Raw genomic sequence first — 18,726 nt, 5'->3', positions numbered from 1 at the left:
CACACACACACACACACACACACACACACACACACACACACACACACACACACACACACACACACACACACACACACACACACACACACACACACACACACACCTCCACCCCACCCCCCACACACACTATCCAATCATCATAGAGGGGGAGCAAACCACAAACCTCCTGGGTGAACCTCAAGGTCCATTTCCCCCACATCCAATAATCCCTTATGCTGGGTCACAGATTAAGCACTTGTCCAGAAGATGAGATACAGTGGGCCCTGGCACTCTCTCCTTCCGCACACAGATAACACACACACACACACTACACAATACACACACTGAGGTTCGGATCCAATCTGTTCCAATTTAGGAGATATAACAGGTCAAGCCAATACTGTATATCCTCTCTGGAAATCTCCAGCAGAATCAGACATTGGGCTTTGGTCAAGTAGAGTGGCTATCAGCCCCAATCATAGAATCCTTGACCATAGTGTCATACCACCCATACGTAGAATGTATGCACACATGACTGTAAGTCGCTTTGGATAAAAGCGTCTGCTAAATGGCATATATTATTATTATTATATTATACCAAAAACAGCTGTTCTAGTTATTATATTTCTATGGTTAGTCTGTGGTTGGGAGGGACATTGGGGAATGAGGGGGATTTAATGTCACTGTATATTCATCCTCTGAATCCATATGACTGCATCCTGTATACTGGCTGTGAATTACCCACTAAGGACTAACAAATGCGGTCTAGACAGGCCAAGAACTAACTCTCCTTTTAGTGTGGCCCTCTGACACACTCTGGTCAAGGCCACCCTGATCACTAGTCTTTGCTGGCTCATTCTATGTCCCAGAATTCCTCTCTCTATTAAAGTCCAGAAAATGCACTGAACCAAAGATGTCAGCCACATGGCTTCCCTTTAAAAAAGAACTCAACAACGGAACACTGCCTTTAATTCCTCAGAGGAAATGACTACTTACTTTCTTATGACCACAAAATAATAATAATTTAAAAAACTATGACTATGAATTCAGGAGCGGGACCGGGACCCCTCTCCTTCCTCATTACTGTGGAATAGAGAGAAACTAGCGCCACAATGGGTCGTCTCTCTCCCAGTAATGAGGCCATTACGGCTCCATTATGCCCTCCGATGTAGAGTTAATGGGGAGAAAGGAACAGTCTGGCCTCCCTTTGATGTCCCTGGAAACAACACTGCAGTTATGTCCTCCAATTCTGTCCTACTCCCAAAGCACCTCCATTTTGGAAATCGGTTTACAAAACTTAACCAATTCCATTAAAGGATATTTATGTATATCTGACTTGGCAAACTGGATCGGTCCGATCTTTCACAAGTCAACATGTGAGTCGATTCAAATATCGACTCAACATCAGAGAGATTATGTTAGGCCGAGGGGATGTTAATCGCTGTTGCTATGGTGATAGCTCAACATGACGACAGCCATAAACTAATTGAAATATATGAAACTAACGATGCTATCGGTTCCCAGGACACGTCCTCCGTGTTCTCTCCGACAGCCGAAGTCAATAAATTGCAAATCTTTGAAATCCTGAGCCTAATATGGATGGCTGTAAAGAGAGTCTATATATAGTCAACCCTGTGGGTGGATGTTCTGTCTAGGCCAGAGCTGCCCAACCCTCTTCCTGGAGATCTACCATCCTGTGGGTTTTCAGTCCAACCCTAATTTAACACACCTGATTCTACTAATTAGCTGCTCAACTAGACCTTAACTAGCTGAATCGGATACGCTAAATTAGGGTTGGACTGAAAACCAACAGGACAGTGGATCTCCAGGAAGAGGTTTGGGCAGCCCTGGTCTAGGCCATCAGCAGTTCAACTTATGACATGGTCTGTAGACGATCTCCCCAGAGCTAGTGGATGGCCACCCAGACAGAGGCTTTTAGAACAAACAGTCATGTTTTTGTTTACGCCTCAAGCTCTCTCGGTCTCCCTCCCTCTCAAGAAGCTATTTAAAGCCCCCGAAGACCTGCCTCCCCTCCACCGCTTGCGGGACTCTCCATCCATTAAAGAAAACAACAGGATTTTCTCAATGCAGCAAAAACAACAAGCACACCACCCCTAGAGGCATTCTGCATGCACCTGCATCATCCCAAATGGCACCCTATTCCCTCATTAATGGTACTCTAAAAGTAGTGAGCTACTGTATATAGGAAATAGGGTGCAATTTCAGACACGCCCATGTTATTGGACAAGTTCCCATGATTCTCATGACCCCTATTAGGTCACCCTACTGCAGCCTACCGTGTTTCCTCCAAAGGGCGGCCCTTGTCTGACCCCTGAACCCTCTCTGAACCGTCGTTTGAGTCTGGTGTCCTACTAACCTGGGATAGCAGCAACCCATCCAGTGATCGTGTGTGTCTACTGCTTATCGACACACACACACACACACACACACACACACACACACACACACACACACACACACACACACACACACACACACACACACACACACACACACACACACACACACACACACACACACACACACACACTATCTGGGAGTGCGCATTAGGAGCCTCCTGCTGACGCTATAGTCTAATCCTGGCCATTTTAATTGCCTTTGCTCCCTGTAAAAGGGAAACGTTGGCTGGGAGAAAACCAATGGATGTTCTGATTAAGTCAACCACAGCTGGGACTAGAGGACATGGAGGGCTGTGAGACAGCAGCGACTCCTAATTCTGCTCCCCTGGTTAGACGGGGCAGAGCGGACAGAGCCGGCCACACGGGACATAATCTGGCAGGATGACCCACTTTCCTGCCAGGCCATTCTCTGCACGCTCTCGCCCCGCCCCTACGCTGGCGGTCGCTAAGGAGACGCCAAGCTCCCTCTCATCAGGGACTCTGAACGTGGATGCTGGAAAGAGTTAATCCTTAGTAACCAAACACACAAACATCAATGGAGTTGTAGGTTCTGGCGGCACCTTTCCCAATCCTGCTGACAACCTTGCCTGCTCATACTCACTCCCCACAGTTTTACTAGAGCACACACACACATACAGATCCACTCTCACACATGTACATCCATGCTAACTCTGATGGTCGCGTCTGACTTGGCTCTCAGACGCTGCCTAAATGAAAACACCCGCAACTCTAGTTCTCACCTTAACTCTGGCTGAACTATACTGTGTGGTCCAACAATTTCCTGAGCCAGCATCCATCCCTAGACATATAGGGATGTGAGGGGAGTTACATATGTAGGGGAGTTACATAGGGAGGGGAGGGGAGTTACATAGGGAAGGGAGGGGGGAGTTACATAGGGAAGGGAGGGGGAGTTACATAGGGAGGGGAGGGGGTTACATAGGAAAGGGAGGGGGAGTTACATAGGGAAGGGAGGGGAGTTATATAGGGAAGGGAGGGGAGTTATATAGGGAAGGGAGGGGAGTTACATAGGAAAGGGAGGGGAGTTACATAGGGAAGGGAGGGGGAGTTACATAGGGAAGGGAGGGGGAGTTACATAGGGAAGGGAGGGGGAGTTACATAGGGAAGGGAGGGGGAGTTACATAGGGAAGGGAGGGGAGTTATATAGGGAAGGGAGGGGAGTTACATAGGAAAGGGAGGGGAGTTACATAGGGAAGGGAGGGGGAGTTACATAGGGAAGGGAGGGGGAGTTACATAGGGAAGGGAGGGGGAGTTACATAGGGAAGGGAGGGGAGTTATATAGGGAAGGGAGGGGAGTTACATAGGAAAGGGAGGGGAGTTACATAGGGAAGGGAGGGGGAGTTACATAGGGAAGGGAGGGGGAGTTACATAGGGAAGGGAGGGGGAGTTACATAGGGAAGGGAGGGGGTTACATAGGGAAGGGAGGGGGGTTACATAGGGAAGGGAGGGTGGAGTTACATAGGGAGGGGGTTACATAGGGAAGGGAGGGGAGTTACATAGGGAAGGGAGGGGGTTACATAGGGAAGGGAGGGGGAGTTACATAGGGAAGGGAGGGGAGTTACATAGGGAAGGGAGGGGAGTTACATAGGGAAGGGAGGGGAGTTACATAGGGAAGGGAGGGGGGAGTTACATAGGGAAGGGAGGGGAGTTACATAGGGAAGGGAGGGGGGAGTTACATAGGGAAGGGAGGGGAGTTTGAGGGTTCAAGAGACTCCAAGACAAAACACTGAGATCCCAGGAATGGAGACAAATTGGGATAAAAGTGTCTGAATAACACAGGGGACCGGTCACAACTCTCCTCTCGAGGAGCAACCACTGTTTGATAAAAACAGATCATTAATGCATTTTGCTTTCCCGTCTATCTTGTGCAACATCTTCTAGTCAGAGAGCTCAAAAGCCAAGAAGCTGAGGATGGAAATCGAGGCGGGAGTCTGGGGTCTCCCAATATCTCACCACCGTCTTTGTTGACATGCTTAACCCAGCCCTCCTACCCCCCCCCCCCCCCCCCCACTGTTTTATCTGACTAGCCCCATAATCCCTCTGGCCCTCTGGCCCAGATACTGCAGGCAGCGCAACATGATGTCACATCACACCCCTCCCACCCCCACCATTTCATATATTCCCCAGGAAGCCAGAGTCACATGACCAGGGCCTTTGCTTCAAAACAACCCGCAAAATGTTGCACCTGCGCCTAGCCTGTCGCTCCAACGGAATCCTTTACAGTGATCACTCAGAGGCCAAAAATAAGTCATTTTGCAGGAGGTTAGTATCATCATCGTCATCGTTATGGTTCCCATGTAGATGCAAATAAAGATTTACACGGCTACAAATAGGCATGCTCGGCCTGTATGTGTGTGCATGTATGTGTGTGTGTGTGTGTGTGTGTGTGTGTGTGTGTGTGTGTGTGTGTGTGTGTGTGTGTGTGTGTGTGTGTGTGTGTGTGTGTGTGTGTGTGTGTACGTATGTATGTCCCCAGATCACACGTGACAGGATTGAGATGGTGCTTTTAAGCTTCCAGCATACATAGCTGTTGCTATGGCAACAAGTTATCTCAACGATCCATCCATCCATCTTCCCATCTCAGAGACCAGAGAAACCAATGGTTGCATGAAAGTCTCAGAAATGGCTCCTACCACGGGATTGGCTACAGTAGCCAGACAGCCAATGGCGGTCATGGAGATTTCTTTACAGTGAGAAGTGGGGTAAGAGAGGAAAAAGAGAGGAGTAAGACCTCCGCTCCGGTTCTCCATTTACCCAAATATCCTACGTTAGTTTACCAAGTGTGTGTGTGTGTGTGTGTGCACATGTTCATCAAGTGTGTGTTGAAGAGGCTCTTCGCTGTTCAACACACAAAAAACAAATGGCCATTTATTTTATTTAACAATTATTTTACCTGTTAAGTTGACTGAGCACACATTCTCATTTACACTAACAACCTGTGGAATAGTTTCTGGGGAGAGACTGGGGGATGAATGAGCCAATTGGAGCCATCTCTGTCTGTGAAGCGCTTCATGAAGCAGTAACGCAACCGCTTCCTAACCAACCAGAGGAGAGCAAAGAGAGAGGAGAGCAAAGAGAGGAGAGCAAAGAGAGAGGAGAGCAAAGAGAGAGGAGAGCAAAGAGAGAGGAGAACAAAGAGAGAAGAGAGCAAAGAGAGAAGAGAGCAAAGAGAGAGGAGAGCAAAGACAGAGGAAAGCAAAGAGAGAGGAGAGAGATGGCGTCTTATTGGAGAGGTTGGCTGACAACTAAGTGAGGTCCTCGTGGATAGTCAGTCAGTGTATAGCACGACGGTTCTCTTTTGATTAGTCAGTCAGTGTCATAAGTCAAACTCTTTGCTCACACTGCGAGCAGAAACAATTTCACTAGGAGAATATTCAGAGTCTCTGTTGGGGCAGAGCGTAGTCTGCCATCAGACTCCCTGGATCCACTCTCCCGGGTCGGCGGAGAATGTCCAGAGTAAAATGAATTATTCCAAGGCCACAGCTGGGACACAACACTTGGATTCTTTCCCATCCATTTGGGCTACAACAGGGGCCAGGACACACTGTCACCTCATTCCCTTCATTTATTAGCGCAGACAGAAAAAGCTGACATAATATAAAACAGAATACAAAAAAACCCGATGTATTATCTTTAGACCTATTAGTTTATTGGATTATCATGTTTTGTTGTTGCGTAAAGTCAGCCAAATCACAGAAAATGCTCAGCACTCAGGCATTAGACAGTAGACTCGATTAGGCAAAGTAACTATGAGAGCGCAGTTCAGATGATAGAATTTATACCTGCCACCATAAAGAAAATCACTTAACATCGCCTTAATCTTGTCAATTGATCGTGCCTGTAGGCTACGTCTATGTGCCCACTAAATCGAGCACTCCATCCTGCTGAAAACCATTGTTATGACATTAAAAACGTACCCAAGCATGAAGTTAAACAAAAAAATACATGTATACTCAAGTTTTCCAGTTGAAGAAAGGGAAAGTATTTAGGTATTAATAATTGCACCTACCCATTTTGTTACTTTCGTAGATTTTCAGTGCTTGGCCGATGCGATGTGACAAAAAGTTATGCAAGTGGGGAACTGTTTCGTGCAGGGCGCGCGCTGGAGCACTAGTGCGCGAACGCTCTCCCCGAAATCAATGCACCCCATACCGCAGGGACGGGGGAAGGGTGAGTGACGTCGCTGCTGGGCCTTGGGCCCTTTTTAGTCAATAGAAAAGTGTACTAATGTCTGCAACAAAATTGCATTCAACATATTTTGATCTATATAATGACATGCTTGATGTAGTATTTTAATTTTGTATTTAACCTTTATATAACTAGGCAAGTCAGTTAAGAACAAATTCTTATTTACAATGAGGGCCTACCCAGCCAAACCTCCGCCAAGTGTGCGCTGCCCTATGAGACTCCCAATCACGGCCGGATGTGATACAGCCTGGATAGTAATGGGTTTTTGGGGGGGTTGTTTTTGTCAATACTGTTACAGTGCCTTTCTTTTTGTCAAATTGAATAAACTTGAATGGGACAAGAGAAGTAACATCAGTGTTTATGGTAGGGGAGGAAATTATCTATATAATATCACGTGACCTCTTGGCTTGGCCTCCATGGCCAGTGGGCTAAGAGTGAAATGCCAGGTGACGCAAGACCTCTGCAGCTCCTATACCCTCTGCAGCTCCTATACACAGAATGCCACCAACGGTTTGCTGCACCATGACCCCAATGTAAATGTCAAGCGTGTGTAGATGTAACTCACTAGAGGTCCAAAACCTTCACTACATCTATGCCGGAATCCACTGAGTGGCTGGATTCTCATATATAACAGACTCAGACCAAATTAAATCAAAGTACCAAAATTCTATTTACAGGGACATAAATGATCATTAGCCTCACTGAAACAGAGTTTGACATTTCAAATCTGATAACGTATTTAGAGTTTCAATTCATCACAAACATTCATTAGAAACTATATCAACAATCTTCATCTATAAAAATAATAAAAATACAAACGATTTTGATATAAAACAGACATGTGGGAAGAAACCAACACATTGTTCTACCTGAGCCGCTGAGACAGATTACAACCCATCTGACTGTTGAGAAAGAAGCAGACAAACATTGAGGCAGAGGCTATTATGCAGTATCTGGAGATGATTAAATCAAAACCATCTCTTTCTTCATTTATGGTTGAATGAATAGGAAAGAAATCCCCCCCCCCCAAATAAAAATACAAAAAAATAACTACCTTGACAGCAATAAGAGGAACATAGATTGAAAGCTACCTGGACATGAAACCATGCTCGTTGACAGAACAGGTAACCTGAAAAAAAGATGTAACTTTTGAGTCTAAACTCAATTTGCTGGGGGAGTTTAAACATTTATGCAAATTGTGTATACTTGTCCTCTTCTTGTGCCTGCATCTTATGAATTTGTTGTCATTTCATTGTGAAACCAGAAGAACAGAAATAACTGGCTAAGAATGACAGAAACGTACCCCCCCAAAAAAATTATTTTATGGTGAGAGGGGAATGTTTAGGCACTGTGATCAGGTTGCAGGGAGTAACTCTCCGTTTCGATCAGTTTCCTCCCTTCTGAACATGACCCAGTTTCTCAGCTCTATGTTTCAGGGGGTTGTCTCGTCTGGAACTGAGTTGGTGGGCTCCATCGGAAGAAGATGGATGTCCGTAGTGGAGCTACAGTTTTAGAGGGATGACGGGCCAGTATTTGGGCTGTTTCTTGTCACAGTTTCTGTCGAATGTGAGCTGCATGGCCGCCTCCATACCCTGGACCTTTGCCGCGTCTTCCCCGTACAGCTTCTTCATCTCAGCGCCTCGGCGCTCGCCCGGCCGCTCAGAGGGGGGCAGCGACCTGCCGTGCCAGGAAATTCTGTGCATGTCCTGGTCGGCCAACACGTAAGTATCCTGCTGCTCCGCCTCCAGCTGCTGCTGCTTCTCTGTGGGGAGGAACACAAGACACAAGGCGTTTAAAGTCAGCCTCAGAATACTTCATAATTCATTACATGTAGTTGTAATGGTGCTTTAAGTTGTGTACTTATACAGCAATATGATCAAAAGACCATATGACCGTGGTGTTAAGGGGTTATTATAGAGTTATTAACACTCATTGGGGAATTTTTGGATGTAGAGACTGACACACACACACACACACACTCACTGAGCTCCTCCTTGTGCCGCTCAGTCTGGGCAAAATACTGGCGCAGCTCCTCTGTGATCTCCATGTTGCTGACATCACATTCGATTTCGCTGTCCGAGCCACTTTCCCCGCCCCCCTCCTCGTCATCTGCACCCCCCTCCAAATCCTCTTCCACATGGTCCTTAGCAGCGACCGTCTCCTCTGCTCTCCTCCCTCCATCCTCTCCCCCATGCCAGTCTGCGTAGCGTTGGGGGTACCCTGGCCCGTAGGCAGCCTCCCAGGCCTTTCTGTAGGCCTGCCTGTGTCTCTGGTGCCAGTTCATAGCCTGCTGGTAATGCTGCCAGTAGTGGCCATACACAGGGTGGGCAAACCAGGAGTAGATGCTACAATGGTCCTCCTGTCCAGGACAACAGAGGATGGATGAGATTGTCATCACCATGGTTCATTGATAACACCCAACCAACATACATTGTTTCATCAATGTTTAACGTGCAAAACTAACCAAAGAGTGCAGAACTAGGCTAACCAAAAAAGTATTGATTCTAGAAAGGCACCTTACCATGGTGGTGCTTCTTCTGCAGCGTGGTTTAGATCGCAGCTACAGTCTAGTCTGTAAAGGGAAATGTATTGTTGTCATAAAACACTTAATTTCAAAACGTGTACTAGCTAACGTTAGCTGGCTAGCATAGGCGCTCCAGGGGAGCCATAGCGATAAAATTATCAGCAGCTAGCAATGACATCATCAAAACAAAGATGGAGGCAGCTGGCGGTTAGACACACACCAGAAATAAAATAGATATGTCCTCAAACGTCAATAGCTATAACATTATTATAGACGGTAACTTATTGTGAATAAATGCACGATACATAACGTATATAGCTGGTTACCTTCATTTAGTGCAGTACACTCAAACGCTGACAAACGCATACGGCAACCAAGAACAGGGAAAAAAATATATCCCAGAAGCCTTTGAAAAAATGAGGCTATTTAGTTCACGACTACATGGTGCCACCTAGTGGATAGTAGTTCAAACTAATACATTGAGAGAAAGTCGGTTATTTAATCAGATGTGTAGCGCAAGGGCAAAAACCAAAACGTGCAGCCATGGGGGGCCCCAGGACCAGGTTTGGTAAAACTCTGGTCTAGAGAACTTCATCTGTCAATTGCCAGTGGCACACACACACAGGTGCCGAAGATTGTATATGCAATTTGTGCGTCATACATGTGCTCTGCTACAGCTGTAGTCCAAATTAAATTGTTTGTTTTTGTTGTCATTAGAATGTTTGAGTGTTCAGTGTTGACTACGAAACATGTTGTAAACTATCCAACCTCATACTGTACAATCATTGCATCCATGTTGCCTTTACCAATCAAATCAATGTCGAAATGACATTGCGGCTTTTTGGAGTGTCAGTTCGTCCGTAACAACTGAAATGTTGAAACATGATGGTCTACTTCCTCCCAGACAGCGCGTCAGGCACACATCCGAACCAACAGGTTTTGGTTTGTCTTTTGAGCATGACGGACGCAAGATCGGCTTTATCAGAGCAGGTAAGCCTAATAATAACAGTAGAAGTTGACATGCTTAGTTGTAACATTTGAAGAATTGGCGATATTTTGAAATCTTTCCTCTCAAACAGGACATTCAAAAGAAAATAGAGGAAACAAGAAAACGATTCCGTATCGAATATGCACAAGGTGAGCGCTCTGGTTTCTACTTGTTGTCCTGGAAAAACTGTTTGTGGATAGAGTACAGTCGTGGCCAAAAGTTTTGAGAATGACACAAATATATATTTTCACAAAGTCTACTGCCTCAGTGTCTTTAGATATTTTTGTCAGATGTATAATTACAAGCATTTCATAAGTGTCAAAGGCTTTTATTGACAATTACATGAAGTTGATGCAAAGAGTCAATATTTGCATTGTTGACCCTTCTTCTTCAAGACCTCTGCAATCCGCCCTGACATGCTGTCAATGAACTTCTGGGCCACATCCTGACTGATGGAGGCCCGTTCTTGCATAATCAATGCTTGGAGTTTGCCAGAATTTGTGGGTTTTTGTTTGTCAACCCGCCTCGAGGATTGACCACAAGTTCTCAATGGGATTAAGGTCTGGGGAGTTTCCTGGCCATGGACCCAAAATATCGATGTTTGTTCCCCGAGCCACTTAGTTATCACTTTTGCCTTATGGCAAGGTGCTCCATCGTGATGGAAAAGGCATTGTTTGTCGCCAAACTGTTCCTGGATGGTTGGGAGACGTTTCTCTCGGAGGATGTGTTCGTACCATTCTTTATTCATGGCTGTGTTCTTAGGAAATATTGTGAGTGAGCCCACTTCCTTGGCTGAGAGGCAACCCCACACATGAACGGTCTCAGGATGCTTTACTGTTGGCATGACACAGGACTGATGGTAGCGCTCTCCTTGTCTTCTCCGGACAAGCTTTTTTCCGGATGCCCCAAACAATCGGAAAGAGGATTCATCAGAGAAAATTACTTTACCCCAGTCCTCAGCAGTCCAATCCCTGTACCTTTTGCAGAATATCAATCTGTCCCTGATGTTTTTCCTGGAGAGAAGTGGCTTCTTTGCTGCCCTTCTTGACACCAGGCCATCCTCAAAGTCTTTGCCTCACTGTGCGTGCAGATGCACTCACACCTGCCTGCTGCCATTCCTGAGCAAGCTCTGTACTGGTAGTGCCCCGATCCTGCAGCTGAATCAACTTAAGGAGACGGTCCTGGCACTTGCTGGACTTTCTTGGGCGCCCTGAAGCATTCTTCACAGTAATTGAACTGCTCTCCTTGAAGTTCTTGATGATCCGATAAATGGTTGATTTAGGTGAAATCTTACTGGCAGCAATATCCTTGCCTGTGAAGCCCTTTTTGTGCAAAGCAATGATGGCGGCACGTGTTTCCTTGCAGGTAACCATAAATAACAGAGAAAGAACAATGATTCTGAGCACCACCCTCCTTTTGAAGCTTCCAGTCTGTTATTCGAACTCAATCAGCATGACAGAGGGATCTTCAGCCTTGTCCTCGTCAACACTCACACCTGTGTTGACGAGAGAATCACTGACCTGATCTCAGCTGGTTCTTTTGTGGCAGGGCTGAAATGCAGTGGAAATGTTTTTGGGGGATTCAGTTAATTTGCATGGCAAAGAGGGACTTTGCAATTAATTTCAATTCACCTGATCACTCTTCATAACATTCTGGAGTATATGCAAATTGCCATCATACAAACTGAGGCAGCAGACTTTGTGACACATAAATTTTCATTCTCAAAACTTTTGGCCACGACTGTAGCTTAAAGTAGGATTGCGCAACAACAGCAAACATTTCTCCTGAGAACACTGTGCATTTACACCTTTTGAAGTGTATATCAACCTAGGTGTGTGTGTGTGTGTTCAGTATATGCCACTGTTTTGATGCTGCATAGTTGTCCATACCAATCATAAGTCAAGTATTTTAACCTGAAACTATCACACATGTTTTAAGACCGAAGCTGGATTCAATGTACCACACAAACGCACAGAGTAATAGTACTGAGCGACATCCATTTTCCCACAGACTCATCAGACAAGTATGACTCCAGGGATGTGGACAGGTTATGGAAGGATGACGTTTTGGTTGATGGTTATCTGGAGTGGCGCCACTTTGAGGTGGAGGACACCTTGAAGATGATCGATGAGAGTCTTCAGTGGAGAAAAGAATTCAAACTGAATGGTGGATTGACCTTTGCCTTTACATGGACTTGATGTCAATCTCTGGCCTTGTCCCATACTGTATAGCTGTATTAATGAACATATAGCTCCAACAAAGAACAGTAGAATAGCTGGCTAGAACACATACCAGATTATTGTGCATTCTGCAAATTGCTGACATACTTCCACTAGTTGAACATGATGGTGTTGATAAGATGTTTTCCGCTTTGAAATTTCATTATGTAATGAATAGTGCTATATAAGTATAATATATAAGAATAATGTATTATTATTATAGACTGCATTGATAGTCCGGTGTGATTAATTTTATTTTTTTATATCCCTTTCTCTTCCAGACATCAACGAAAGCTCTGTTCAAAAGTCTCTATTTGAGTCTGGCATGCATTATCTCCATGGCTATGATAAAGAGGGCAACAAACTGTGTAGGTTTTTTATTTGATTTTTTTCAACATATGTGCTCACTGCCAATCAAGAAGGTTCTGTTGTGAAAATGTTGTTTCTGAAATACCTCATTTATGGCCACCATCAACATTTTATCTCTTGTAAAAGCCTCATCCTTTCTTTGGGGTGCTGTGATAATTTTTCTATGCATCTCACTATTCAGATTGTAGTTTCCTGATTTAGGTGCAGACACAATTCTAGTTAGGATTGAGATTGGAATCTTGCATTTTTGTATGGGCGATTACAGTTTGTCTTTTTGAGCTATTTGGGTCTCTGCCTTGAAGGCGTCTGAGGATTACCCATATGCTGTCTGCCCAGTCTGGTTCAGGGTTAAGCTGCACGTGAAGGATGTGAAGATGTTGACGGAGAAGAAAAGGTACGTGGCCTTCTGGTTGGAGAGCTACGCCCGGCGGGAACCAGGGATTCCCCTCACCGTGATCTTTGACATGTCTGAAGCGGGTCTAAGCTGCATTGTAAGATGTCTGCTCTCTCATTCCCCTCTAGCTAATTTGTGTTGTGGAGCTTGGTGTCAATGTCCAAACATTTTGTGTTAACAAGTCACTGAGTGGATCTTTACAAACTAATGCTTGTCTTTGGGTGATTTTAAACTACCATTGTGAAGACCCACTAAGATAAACCTGAACTATCCTCACCTATTCTACACTCATGCATGTTCTGTTATTTCCTTTCCATATTATGTACAGTGCACTGCGCATGACAAGCACAAACATGTAGTAGATGGCAAGCTCTGAAATACTAGATGTTGACTATTAATTGTATTCTAACATTTTTCTCTCTGAAGTGGTTTCTTAGGAGCGTAAGATGGTATAAAGAGAAGCAGTGTCTGGAATACATTGAGACAAAGTATTCTCTGTTGCCCAGCCTGGGTCATGCCTTAGCTTGGGGCTCAAAATATGGCAGGAGACATGCAGTACAGCTGTGTGCTTTCAAAACAAGTTTCTCCTCACGTGCCAGGGTGAAAGATATATTGGTTTATTTGTTGAAAATATTTATTTGAGTGATAGGAATTCTCTCTTCTATTTTCTCTTGTAGGACATGGATTTGATCAAATATATAATCAATTGCTTCCAAGTGTATTACCCTAGATTGCTTTGTAAGTATCCATTTCTTCTGGTGTGCTTCCAACACAGGAGGCTGCTGAGGGGAGGACGGCTCATACTAAAGGCTGGAATGGAGTAAATGGAATGGTACCAAACACATGGAAGCCATGGGTTCGATACCATTCTATCAATTCCCTTCCAGCCATTACTATGAGCTTGTCCTCCCCAATTAAGCTGCCACCAGCCGCCTATGGCTTCCACCTGGTGCATTTGGTCCCATAGCGTTAAAGGACTCAGTGGACCCAATTGCATGCCTTTATTGCCTACAGAGAATGTCAAATGAATCATGTTATGATTTATGTGTCCTATTTCATTTCAGCCAAAATGCTCATGTACGAGATGCCATGGATCATGAATGGTGAGTCACTTAAAGAAGAAATTGCTATGCTTCCACTCAATGTCACTGTTGCAGTCAATACTACTAACTACACTCCCCCATCTTCTGTATATAGCGGCATGGAAGATGGTGAAGAACATGCTCAGTCAAGACGCCATCGACAAGCTGAAGTTTGTGTCCAAGAGTGACATCCAGAACTATGTTGATAGGGAGAACCTCCCGTCCTACATGGGAGGAACTGTGTGTAACTTACCGCTCTATGGCCACAATGACCCCCATGCATCCAAATATCTACTGAGCACATAAGCACATGCAGATGTTAAAACATCTGTGTATGCCCATTGGCTAACATGACAACATGCATGCACGTTGCTTTCGGTACAGTGCATATGATGCACAAGGCAGACACATGACCGACATATACAAGAGTCATACATCCACGTTCTCATTTAAAGCTGCTGTGTCTTTGCACACACACATACTCGCATACATACAAACAACGCCATTTGCTGGTATCATGCATACAGTACATAAACCAATACTCTTTTGTATATACACACACACACACACACACACACACACACACACACACACACACACACACACACACCTTTCCAGAATTCATCACCAGTACGTTATACTACAAGGCTAAATAATTGATGTAATACAAATGCATTGCATTTACTATGGAGTTCTTCTCTCATTTTCTCCCAGGACCCATTCAAATTCAGTTACCCACCGTTGCCTGATGACGTCTTCCAGAACCCCACATCAGAGACTGGACAAGAGGATGACACTGAGTCAAAGGATGATGACCTGGAGGCCACGGACGCCCTGGAGCCGAGCTCTCCTACACTCAGAACCAGAAATGTTGTCCTTCATTTCCCTTACGACACCCCTTGGTTTTAATACTGAACTTTGTTACACTCTCGAATCTCATAAGTGCATTGAATGATGTCAACAACAGTAACAATAGTGTCCTTGATTTCTCTGTCTCTGTCTGAGGCAGGTATACTTGGCCCAGGATGGGGACAATGGTGGCTCCATCAGATGGAAAGGATCCCGTAGGCCAACCGTCACTTTCAAAGGCACCTTACTCTATATCAGGTTAGCTTTGGATTCTGTGTATTTGCCCTCATACATACAGTATAGTTTAAGCACTTCCCAAACGTATCGAGTCACATAGTTTCCAACCACAGACCTCACACTCCCTTTTTAAGGTTATGAGGCAACTGTTTACACTAAGTGCTGCTAGACGGAGATGATATGTGGCTCCCACACTCTCGCTCTCTCTTTCCAGTCCTGATGATGAGTTGTGCTTTGGCCACAGAGAGGGTGAGAAGAGATGTCCGATCATGCTTAATAATGTCACCAAAAACCAAGTGGCCTTCAAGGTCAGTTCTCATGTTGCTCTTTTTAAGTGTGTGATTGCATCATTACAATGTACTTGTATGAGAGCAGCCTTGTTTGTGTTTTGCCGCAGGTGCGGACCACAGCTCCAGAGAAGTACAGGGTGAAGCCCAGTAATAGCAGCTGTGGGGCGGGCAAGAGTATGGAAATCAATGTGTCCCTGCATGGAGGTACTACATATCGTAGCCCTAATTCTTCCATCTCCTCTGTCTCTATGTAATATAAACCCATCATTCAGGTTTTGAGAAGGTCAAGGACTAGCCCATGTGGAATTGTTGCTGTCCTCTAATTGTTTGTGGTCGAATTCCCTCCTCTCTGATTGGCTCTCAGGGTCCCTGTGCTCTCCTCAGGACCGCTTCTTAATCATGGCTGCTGAGATGGAGCCATGTAGCGGTGGGGGGAGCACAGACCTCGCCCAGTTCTGGAAGGGTGTCCCAAAGGCTAAAATAATGGAGCACAGGTAGCACCATCTATTACACGCACAGAACACAACTCAAACCAGTTTTATGAGTATTGGTTTGTTGACTGTCACCAAAGGCAACTAGGCCTCGAGGACGCATGTGTAAGGACTGTTCACCAATGGTCTTCTATTTTCTTTACCTTCAGGCTGCGGTGTCGAATGCTAGAGGGCATCAAGTCGGCACTCAGCCCTGTGACTGACAGGTCTCACAAAATGGAGACCAATAGCTACCAAGACATGCACACCACGGTGAGTTGTGACCTCGGGTGACAGACACTGACACACACACACACACTTATTATGCAAATGTCTCAATAGGACAATTACATATGTACTATTATCTTTGCATGCTTAAATGTTCAATCTATCAAGTCCATCTGAAGTCAGTTCAGTTTGTGGTCTGAAAAAGGTCCGATACTTCACCTGGGTCGTGTTCCATATGGAAGTGTGTTTAAATGTTTTGCAACTGAAGACAAAAATGGGCATTACTTACGGGACAAGGGCAGGTAGTCCTACTATGTTTCGGTCTGTTTTCTTCCATTTGGTGCCTAATGAATATGCCCCGGATGCCGTTGTTGCCCTCTGATCCTCCCCCAGCTCCTTCAGTTGATGGCCAGCAGCTCCAGACTGGAACAGAAGATGGACCACTGCCTGTGGTGGCAAAAGCTCTTGACTGTACTGGTGACTGCACTGACGGCCTTGGGCTTCTCTGCCCTCTACATACAGTACACTGGGGAGTGGCCATTTTGAAACTTTCCCATGGTGGAGGAAGAAGACAGAAGGACCAGTCACAGTGGAGTCAGGATGAAAGTCGATTTCTGATTGGAGCATAAATACGAGGAACTGCTCGCAATCCACTCTATGACCTTTGGACACTGAATATAATTATATTTCCACACTATCAGGTTGGAATAATACTGTGAAATTATGAAAGCAATTATAATGCACTTTTAGTGTAAGACCTGTTTGAGTGGGTGATGGCTCGAGGGGATCTAGCTTTCGTCAAGTTAACGTCAGACTTGACTTTTCGTAGCAGGTTAGGAGAATTAGGTTAAGGTTGGCAACTTTTTACATTAATTTGACAAAAGCTGGAGCCTTTCTCGCCATGACCGTTTTGATGGTATGGAGTTTTGGCCTGCCTGGTGACCTCAACAGGCAGTAAATTATTTAATAGACCAATAAGAAAGAGGGTTGCAAACCTCTCTGCCAAACCTCTCTGCCAAACCTCTCTGCCAATAACAGCTAGTTTTCAGTTTTCCCGAGAAATTTCACTTTGCTAAAAAGCTATTTTTGTTTCTTTTCTGGCCATGTTTTCAATTAAAATCACAGTAAGGTACTTAATTTTTACCCAGAAAATAATTTGATATTGAGATAAAAACAGCTGCATTGGACCTTTTTAACCTATTTTCTGAATTATGTCTAACTAGAACTATTTACTATGGGTTTATATGAATGGAAGACCACAAATAGAGTTTTATAGCCAACGTGTCTTGGTGTTTATACAGTGTAATTTACATTAGTTATTACGTTGTAAAAGTCCTGTAGCATTTTCCCTTGATTCCTCTGCAGAAGCAGCCAAATACCAACATACACTCTGATATAAACACATTTATTGATTTGATTAAAAGATAATGACACTCACTCACCTCCCTCCCTTTGACACCAATGCAAAATAATTGTGCTCTGAAGCACATTCTGAGATATTTACGGAAGTAATCAACGGTTGGTGTTTTTTTTAAACACCTGTCTGTCACTATGTACTCCACATCCAACTCCCTTACAAGAAATTGGGAGAGATACATTCATACATTTTTCTGAACGAAATAGGCAACGTTGTTTTTAATTGGTCTACTCTACTGCATAGTGTGTGGTTGGCTTCTTTTGGCAGAGGAGCCCCGCTTTGAGCAGATGGCGCTGGGGTGACCTTTCCCCTCCGCTGATGTGACAGGCGTTCTGGAGGGAGGTGTAGATGAAGAGAGAAACAAACGTTCTCCTCCCAACACCTCCACTGATTAGCTGGGGACATGGCGGCTAGGTGATACACCTCAGGCAGAGATAGACAATTTAATGGCTGACACGCATTCCGTGTCGACAGATGTGATCACTAGGTGTTTTTTTTCTCTCTCCCTGGTAGTTTTCTTGTGTAATTATCTTGACTGTTATTACACTAATTGAGTGTGATTCACTATTTGACTCCCTCTGATGCTGAGGTACGGCCTTCCAAGAATAGATGTAGAGATGTACAGCAACTGGCACATTAGATAAAGTATGTGTGATTGTTAAGTGGTGATCGTATTGCCCCCATCTTCTTTGTCATTGGTGACAATGGTTCTGTAGCCTAAACCAATTTATGACATCTATTGTACACTTTGGTAATATCTGTAATCTCAGCTTTTGGTCGGTCTTGACTTGATACCTAAGAACATGTTCCACAACTGTAGATCATCCTTGACTGTTTTGGGACGTGTCCTCATTCTGTGTAGGCTATGTCTGCCTGCCACCCAAATGTTGGTTATACTAGAGAATGGGAGCCATTGTGGGGGTGTAGTAAGAAGCTAATTACAAGGTGTCAAATCCCCAGGGATGGAAATGAGGGGACCAACAGTTATATATTATGTGAGAAGGGAAGCAGAACAAAAACAGCTTTTAGTCATTGCACGACAAACAAGCTACAA

General features: G+C 44.7%; 2 protein-coding genes across 6 annotated transcripts; one reads left to right on the top strand and one right to left on the bottom strand.

Moving 5' to 3' along the window:
* Positions 1 to 7,256: 7,256 nt before the first annotated feature.
* On the bottom strand, positions 7,257 to 10,054 carry LOC124017116 (gem-associated protein 8-like). 2 transcript variants are annotated; one of them, XM_046332513.1, is made up of 4 exons: positions 9,936 to 10,054; positions 9,127 to 9,177; positions 8,589 to 8,964; positions 7,257 to 8,367 (listed from the first exon to the last, which is right to left on the bottom strand). In XM_046332513.1, exons 2-4 carry the CDS (start codon positions 9,127 to 9,129, stop codon positions 8,108 to 8,110), a joined length of 639 nt encoding a protein of 212 aa, XP_046188469.1. In that variant the 5' UTR covers positions 9,130 to 9,177; positions 9,936 to 10,054; the 3' UTR covers positions 7,257 to 8,107. The 2 variants fall into 2 exon arrangements, with proteins under 2 accessions (XP_046188469.1, XP_046188468.1); XM_046332512.1 differs by lacking the exon at positions 9,936 to 10,054 and adding an exon at positions 9,456 to 9,795.
* Positions 9,592 to 17,298, top strand: LOC124017114 (motile sperm domain-containing protein 2-like). 4 transcript variants are annotated; one of them, XM_046332508.1, is made up of 16 exons: positions 9,592 to 9,753; positions 10,031 to 10,119; positions 10,209 to 10,266; positions 12,128 to 12,283; positions 12,618 to 12,704; positions 13,042 to 13,196; positions 13,777 to 13,837; positions 14,164 to 14,202; positions 14,297 to 14,421; positions 14,896 to 15,051; positions 15,191 to 15,288; positions 15,482 to 15,575; positions 15,665 to 15,761; positions 15,922 to 16,051; positions 16,198 to 16,300; positions 16,649 to 17,298. In XM_046332508.1, the coding sequence occupies exons 2-16, from the start codon at positions 10,087 to 10,089 to the stop codon at positions 16,799 to 16,801; spliced, it is 1,545 nt and encodes a 514-aa protein (XP_046188464.1). In that variant the 5' UTR covers positions 9,592 to 9,753; positions 10,031 to 10,086; the 3' UTR covers positions 16,802 to 17,298. The 4 variants fall into 4 exon arrangements, with proteins under 4 accessions (XP_046188464.1, XP_046188466.1, XP_046188465.1 ...); XM_046332510.1 differs by having other exon boundaries at positions 9,592 to 9,754; positions 10,038 to 10,119; XM_046332509.1 differs by having other exon boundaries at positions 9,592 to 9,754; positions 10,034 to 10,119.
* The last annotated feature ends 1,428 nt before the right edge of the window (positions 17,299 to 18,726 follow it).

Source organism: Oncorhynchus gorbuscha, unplaced genomic scaffold (assembly GCF_021184085.1).
Source record: "Oncorhynchus gorbuscha isolate QuinsamMale2020 ecotype Even-year unplaced genomic scaffold, OgorEven_v1.0 Un_scaffold_16:::fragment_2:::debris, whole genome shotgun sequence".
In the NCBI taxonomy this organism is placed as follows: domain Eukaryota; kingdom Metazoa; phylum Chordata; class Actinopteri; order Salmoniformes; family Salmonidae; genus Oncorhynchus; species Oncorhynchus gorbuscha.
The sequence above is the reverse complement of the archived record's forward strand: the minus strand, read 5'-3'. Positions and strand labels throughout refer to the sequence as shown.